Here is a 7801-nt window from a genome sequence, read left to right on the forward strand (position 1 = left end):
CTTGCTACCCGGAAGCGATGTATGGAGAAAAAAAATATAGCAGCTATGTATAGGCTCGAGAATATGACAGAAAGAAAACGTTCATATGGAAGGAGAGAAACGTCGACAACACCTAGGCTACTGAGAGCGAGGTAGTCTCTCACATTCGGTGGAGGGCTCTCTGCAAGAGTGAAAAGGAAAGACAATGATAGTTTGCATAGGATTCCCACACGGACGCGAGAAAATCGTCTTGCTTCATTTCAGAAAAAAATACGAAGCCGAGAGAAATGAACCTGCAGAGAGAATCGGGAGAAAGATGAGGAAGGGTTTTTGATCGGGAGACTCGAACTCCACAGACATTCTGTTGGTTAAGTTTGGCGTAATAGCACGCAGTTTCTGCTATTCCGGTAATTTATTTTAGAAAGCCGCGATGGCGTCAAAAGGTCACGACAATGGCGCAGTGAACGCTTCCGACCGGTAAGTAGAATTGTGGCCACCAACGATCGGAAACACAGCATGGCTTAGGGAATAGTGAATAGTGAGAATAGGAAAACAGTGTAAATTAGATAAATTTCGTGTCAATTTGGTACATTATATCTACTGCGCAGAGTGCAGCTTCCATAATGATAACTTGTGAAAATTGAATAGCTGTGTGGAGTCTTTGGGCCTTGAATTAGTTTGGAAAATGGAGCAATTGGACTCCAGGTTTAAGAAAAAGAGCGAATGGAAAATGGCGGAGCAGTAGGACTCCCAGAAAAAAAAAAAAAAAAAAGGGAGCAACTGGACTCTAAGTAAATATAGCGGAGCAATTGGACTCCGTCGGTAGAAACGGAAAAAAAAAGGAGCGATCGGACTCCAAGGAAAGATAAAGGAGCATTTGGACTCTTGGTTTGAAAGAAGAGCAATTGAAAAAAAAAATGAAGCAATTGAATTTCCTGTATTGAAGATAATTGAGAGTGTGTCCAACAATTAGGGAATTTAATTGCCTGATAAAGATTATGGTTGATTTTGTATTCAGCGTCTCTAATGAAGCTCTATTATTTGTATTTGACCTTTACAGAAAAACGAAGAAGAAGAAACTCGACGTTATCTTGCAGGAACTGGCTAACGAAAAAGCTTCCAGGATCAAAATGAGTAAGCAATTAGAAGTTGCCAACGAGACAATCAGAGCTTTGCAAACAAGTCTAACAGCACCTCGTAGCGAAAGTTTACATAGCAGTGATTTCGTAAGAGATAACGGTCCTACCAGTACTCCGCAGCATTGTAACGATGTAGAAGCGGAAACAAACAGGGTTGGATTTCCCGTTAACCTTGACCCCGTAAGTACTCCGCTTCAGGGAAATTCGATGGGAATGGAAATGTCTCGGTTCATGTCTTCGATGAACCAAATGTCCGTTACTTCCATCAACGTTCCAGAGTGTAAGCCTGCCTTCGCTGGTGAGCAAATTGGGCGCCGTGATTATGAATCGTGGATTGATCTTCTATCCGACACTCTGAAACTAGCGGGGGTACAGGACGAGCGTACAAGGTTCATCGTTTTCAAGGTTAAGGCGGGACCGGTTCTCTTGGAAATCTTCAAGAATACAAAGTCGAGTGCCGAAGCCCCAAATGAAGTGACTCTTCCGTTTTCGAATGCCCTGTTCAGGATGAAGACGTATTTCGGGTCAGCTTCCGACGCTATGCTCCAACGCCGCAAACTCGCACTCATTATACAGCGTTCGGAAGAAACGGATTTGGCGTTTGTTATGAGAGTTGGTTCCACAGCCCGCCTGTGTGACTTTCAGGAAGGAAAAGAGTTCGACGAGATCGTGAATGCTGTTGCCGGCCATGCAAGCAACAAGGACGTAAGGGCAGCGGCCCTCAAGATGGTCAATCGACCGGGGACGTTCACTGATTTGGTGAACGTGGTTCGTGAAATCGAGGCGGTAGCTATGAATGAAGAATACTACCGGTTGAAGCATGGTAAGCCTGAACCAGCTAAAGTGGCGGCTGTTGGTAATCCATATCCAAAAGCAGGCCCATCAAGACGTGGAGTTTATCGGCATCCAGCGTCAACTCGGGGAAGGTTAGGACATCCGTACGCTGGACCCTTCAGAACCGGATCTCGATTGCCACCAGATCAGAGGAGATTTGGAAACTCTCAAGGAAATGAGTCATACAGCTGTTACAGATGCAATGGTACCGACCACCACGCAGATGGCTGTTTCGCAATTGATACGACATGTTTCAAATGCGGACGTAAAGGTCACCTTAAGAGAGCATGCCGTCCACCAATCAAGAAGGAAAATCATCGCAGATCCGAAGGTGTTAATCCGGATAACACTGTTGGTAAGATTGCTTCGATCGACTTGAATCCGGTGGCCGAGGCTGATGAGAATGCTGCTGAGGATGGGGTAGGTGATCCGGATATGTAACGTATCGTAGTACACATTTGATCTACATTGAATTTAAATATGCTATTTATCATTTGATATGAACTCGATTACTTATTGAAATAAAACGAATATAACGAAATTTCTTTTCATTGTACATCAATGTTACTGATTCAGCATCTCATTCGTTCCCTCAGTACAATGTTTTTTTTTTTTGCAGTTGCATATTGCAACACTTTTGATGCCAAAAACTTCGACGGATGATGGGATAATTACGGCAAAGGTTGCAGGATTAGAGTGTGAGTTCCTTATTGACTCTGGAGCCCAAGTCAACACTCTAACACATGATCGCTTTGATTTATTGCGCAACGATCGTAGATACAGAAAGGAATTGTTCAATATACAGTATAGTACTGACCGACCGTTGAAAGCATATGCGACGGAAGATGAAATACCAGTTACGTTCACTTTTGAGGCTTTTCTGCATATATCAGACGACCGTCCAAGTTTACTAGAAAAATTCTACGTTGTCAAGGAATGTAGATCGTTGCTGGGAAGATCAACTGCTACCCGATATAGCGTTCTGTTGCTAGGTCTACAAGTACCTGTTAACTCAGTAAAGTCTTCGACACACTCGTGGTACGATCCACGTGAGATTGCATCGGTTACGATGGACGAAGTTTTTCCAAAATTTAATATCCCGCCGATACAGTTGAGCTATGACCAGACCAGGCCGCCTTGTCGCAACGTTTTCATGAATATCCCGATAGCCGTTAAACCTATGGTTGAGAAACGGTTGCATCAACTCCTCGCAGCGAACATCATTGAACGGGTAACACACGAAATGGAGGATACATTTTGCTCGTCGATGCTGGCTATACCTAAGGGCAAGGACGATATCAGATTAGTGATAGACCTCAGAGGCCCGAATAGCTACATCCAAAGATCTCCATTTGCCATGCCATGTCTAGAGAAGATTCTGGCGGAACTAGATGGTGCGCAGTGGTTCTCGACTATTGATATGTCCAATGCGTTCTTTCACATTGAACTTCACGAGAACAGTCGCCACCTTACAAACTTCTGCACGGAGTTTGGAATGTACCGGTGCGTAAGGCTTCCTTTTGGATTATGCAACGCACCAGACATTTTCCAGGAGGTACTTCAGAGGAAAATTCTGGCGGGTTGTAAGGGAGTAAAGAACTATTTAGACGATATCCTCATTTTCGGAAAAACACAAGAAGAGCACGACGAAAACCTTAATACGGTAATGGCGTGTCTGCAAGAACACAACGTAAAAATAAACGCTTCGAAGTGTGTTTTCAAGAGCCAATCGGTCAGGTTCCTGGGTTTTAGGCTCACTGCAAACGGATGGCAGATCGAAGAGGAGAAGATGAGCGCCATAAGAGATTTCCGTAGGCCAGAAACGGTAGCGGAAGTAAAGAGCTTTCTGGGCCTTGTAACATTCGTCGATAAGTTTGTGCCACATCGAGCAACCAAAACTGAAAAGTTACGAATGTTGGCCAACTCCATTAAATTTTACTGGTCCGAAGAAGAAGAACGGGAGTTTCAAACGTTCAAGTGCGAAGCATTGGAGGCAATTAAAACTCTCGGATACTTCAATACCGCTGACAAAACAGAACTTTTCGTTGATGCGTCGGCTATCGGCCTGGGAGCAGTCTTAGTGCAGTTTAACGACAATGGAATACCGAGAATCATCGCATGTGCTTCGAAAGCATTAACAGCAACTGAGCAGAGATATCCGCAGACCCACCGAGAAGCTCTGGCTGTAGTATGGGGCGTGAATCGCTTCGCGTACTATTTGTCCGGAAGGACTTTCATTATACGGACGGATGCCGAAGCTAACCAATTTATTTTGGAGGGGAACATCGGATTGGGAAACGAGCAGTTTCGCGAGCAGAGGCGTGGGCGTTACGCCTACAACCTTTCGACTTCACGATTGAGCGAGTTCCTGGCAAAGATAACGTTGCGGATGTATTATCAAGGCTGATGAAGATGTCTCAAGACGCAGAACCTTTTGAAGATAATGCCGACGAACACGTGCTGTTTGCATTAGACACAGGAAATATGGACATCTCTCTAGGAGAAATCGAAGTGGCTGCGGAACTGGATGAAGAGTTGATACAACTATGCAAAGCATTGAAGAACGATGAATGGCCTCGCGAACTAAGGCGATACGAAGCACAGAAGAAGCATCTACACTATCTAGGCACCTTGGTATGCAAAGATGACAAAATTGTCTTACCCAACTCACTTCGATCAAAGGCTATGGAATCTGCTCATGGAGGACACGTGGGAGAGGTTGCCATGAAAAGGATAATGCGCGAGTTCTTTTGGTGGCCTAGAATGGCTGCAGAAACAGAACGGTTTGTGAAAGATTGTCAAACCTGTTGCATGTTGTCCAAGAAAAATCGTCCATTACCCATTTCATCACGTAATCTTCCTGAAGGACCTTGGGAAATAATACAAACGGATTTCCTCTCTATTCCGGGATATGGAACAGGGGATTTCCTAACGGTGGTCGATACTTACTCTCGTTACCTCTCCGTAGTCGAAATGAGGGGCAAAACAGCAGAAGCTACAAACGCTGCACTGTGCGATATTTTTAAGCTTTGGGGTTGTCCTTACATCCTGCAGAGCGACAACGGACCACCTTTTAATAGCTCTACGTATTGTTCGTTCTGGGAAAATAAGGGCGTTCATATCCGGAAATCGATACCACTGTGTCCCCAAACAAATGGGCTTGTGGAACGCCAAAATCAGTCCATCATAAAGGCTGTATCAGCATCGACACTTGATGGTACCAATTGGCGTATGAGCTTGGATAAATTCGTGCACAATCACAACACGCTAATTCCACATGCGAGACTGATGGTTACACCATTCGAGTTAATGGTCGGGTACAAATATCGTGGCACTTTTCCAACTCTCTGGACCGAGTCTCGTTCGAAGGGATTAGACAGGGACAATATTAAGGAATTGGATGCTGAAGCAAAGCTTTACAGCAAACATTACGCAGATCAGTCACGAGGTGCGAAAGAAAGTTATATCAAGGTTGGCGATGTCGTACTGATGAGCCAGCAAAGAAAACACAAAAGTGATCCAACATTTTCTTCCGAACGCTTCACTGTAATCACTAGAACTGGTGCAAAAGTTGTAATCATGAGTAGCAATGGCGTGCAGTATGCAAGAAATGTACAAGATGTGAAACTGGCCCCACCGGCAAAGGAGCTTAATTTTTCGGAAGATTCAGGGGAAGACAGCGTTCATCAACACGCAGATCGCAGCGGACTGGCAATAATTCTGGATGAGGACTCGGAGAAACAATTGACAGATGATTATCTGGAGCAGCACCAGGTACAGTCTTCAAAAAATACACTGCAACCCAACCAACATATTCCAAACAAAACCACACTTCGTCACCATTCTAATGTGAGAAGACCAGCACGATTCAACGATTATTTTATTTACCATATCTATCAATGAACAACTGATTATTCAAAATTATTAGAGTAGAGGTACGGAATATTGTAGTAGATAGATGTCTCATATTAATAAATAAATTAACAATTACAAAGTATTCAATTATCTCAGTGTAATTAAGGTGAGGGCAAAGTAAATACACAAAAGTAAGTAGCGCTCGTTTAAGAAAATACGAAGCCGATAGAGAAATACGATTTCATAGCTGAGCGAAACTTGCTACCCGGAAGCGATGTATGGAGAAAAAAAATATAGCAGCTATGTATAGGCTCGAGAATATGACAGAAAGAAAACGTTCATATGGAAGGAGAGAAACGTCGACAACACCTAGGCTACTGAGAGCGAGGTAGTCTCTCACATTCGGTGGAGGGCTCTCTGCAAGAGTGAAAAGGAAAGACAATGATAGTTTGCATAGGATTCCCACACGGACGCGAGAAAATCGTCTTGCTTCATTTCAGAAAAAAATACGAAGCCGAGAGAAATGAACCTGCAGAGAGAATCGGGAGAAAGATGAGGAAGGGTTTTTGATCGGGAGACTCGAACTCCACAGACATTCTGTTGGTTAAGTTTGGCGTGATAGCACGCAGTTTCTGCTATTCCGGTAATTTATTTTAGAAAGCCGCGATGGCGTCAAAAGGTCACGACAATCTCCTCCTTCTTTTTCCTCACAAATGTCCACTGATAACGTTCGTAAGAACAACCGAAAGTTATTGACGAAGCAGCAGATGGAAGAGACTGCAAAAGCTGTGAAATGAGGATCCCCGCAATCACAGCTGCGTTTAAGTACAACATTTCAAAAACAACACTCATACGGCTCCTCAAAAATCCCAATCTTTGACCACAGGTACGACAAAGTCCGACAGATCTCAAGAGCAAGAGCTAGCGTGAAATCTCCTCGACTTAGAAAGGAGATTCTCTGGGAATACCACGACGGAAGTCAGAAAATTGGCTTTCGAACTGGCGGAAAAAACGAATTGAAGCACCCGTACAATAAATCAACTCAGATTGTTGGAAAACCTGGCTCATTTTTTAAAACGTTTAAAACGTAATCTTAATCTCTCATTCCAAACAGGCCTGGGCAATGTCATATTCAACTGAAAATCGCCAAGGGACTGTGAAAACATCAATCTTCCCATTCAATTGGAAATGTGTTTTTACTTCTTCGGGCAGCTTCTTTGTCAACATAATCAAAAAATTATTCGGAAGCTTTCTGTTTTTACTTCGTCCGTGTCCATTTCATTTATCACCGAAAAATAAACTTCACGGCATATTGAAACGACCCCCCTCTCAGACTGAATTCGCATTCCGCTCTTATTCATAAATTGTAGATGAGTTCACGGTAGGTAAACAATGGAGCCATCCATTAAAGGTTCAACTACTTTTTTGTTTCATAAATCAAGTTTTCGAAACGAAGCGACTAAGAGGAAAGTTAATTTTCATGTTACATGTTCCGAAAATGTTAGACCCTGATTCCAGATGCCATAAGCACCTCTGCGGCATGTGCTAGAGGGTTTGACAAAGACTCTGTCGCAGCCTTTTATGTCTTATTGGAAGATGCACTGAAAAATCCGAAAATCAAGACAGATCGGATTTTCAATATTTTTTACTCAATCATGTTTCAAATTTAATTTCAAAATAAAACTTTCCAGTAAGTTCTTTCCCTCCAAGTTTCCATCTTTCCCAACTCTTTCTTATTTTTTTCAAAGATATCCGCAAGCAGTGACAGTCAAGGCGGCGTGACGCAAACGCCGCATTCTGATCCTATCTTAACTTTGCTGAAATCCCCAGCGTTGTTCGCGCATGTGCCAAAATGACAGCTTAAGCTTGTTTTTCAATCCTTCACAATGAAGACAAATTCATGCGAATGTTTGCGAACTTTTTTCGCCAACCAATCAGAACGAAGCGCGGGATCACTTTTGCTGCGAAAAATTACGAATTCACGGTACACTGAC

The 7801-nt window shown here is 43.3% G+C and overlaps 2 protein-coding genes across 2 annotated transcripts; both read left to right on the forward strand.

Annotated features, from left to right (window-relative positions):
* Window positions 1-347: 347 nt before the first annotated feature.
* Window positions 348-4359, forward strand: LOC129773182 (uncharacterized). Its single transcript, XM_055776758.1, has 3 exons — window positions 348-456; window positions 1040-2372; window positions 2572-4359. Exons 1-3 carry the CDS (start codon window positions 410-412, stop codon window positions 4357-4359), a joined length of 3168 nt encoding a protein of 1055 aa, XP_055632733.1. The 5' UTR covers window positions 348-409.
* A 5-nt stretch (window positions 4360-4364) lies between these two features.
* On the forward strand, window positions 4365-5855 carry LOC129773183 (uncharacterized protein K02A2.6-like). Its single transcript, XM_055776760.1, has one exon. It carries the CDS (start codon window positions 4365-4367, stop codon window positions 5853-5855), a length of 1491 nt encoding a protein of 496 aa, XP_055632735.1.
* Window positions 5856-7801: the final 1946 nt, after the last annotated feature.

Source organism: Toxorhynchites rutilus, chromosome 3 (assembly GCF_029784135.1).
Source record: "Toxorhynchites rutilus septentrionalis strain SRP chromosome 3, ASM2978413v1, whole genome shotgun sequence".
Classification (NCBI taxonomy): Eukaryota; Metazoa; Arthropoda; class Insecta; order Diptera; family Culicidae; genus Toxorhynchites; species Toxorhynchites rutilus.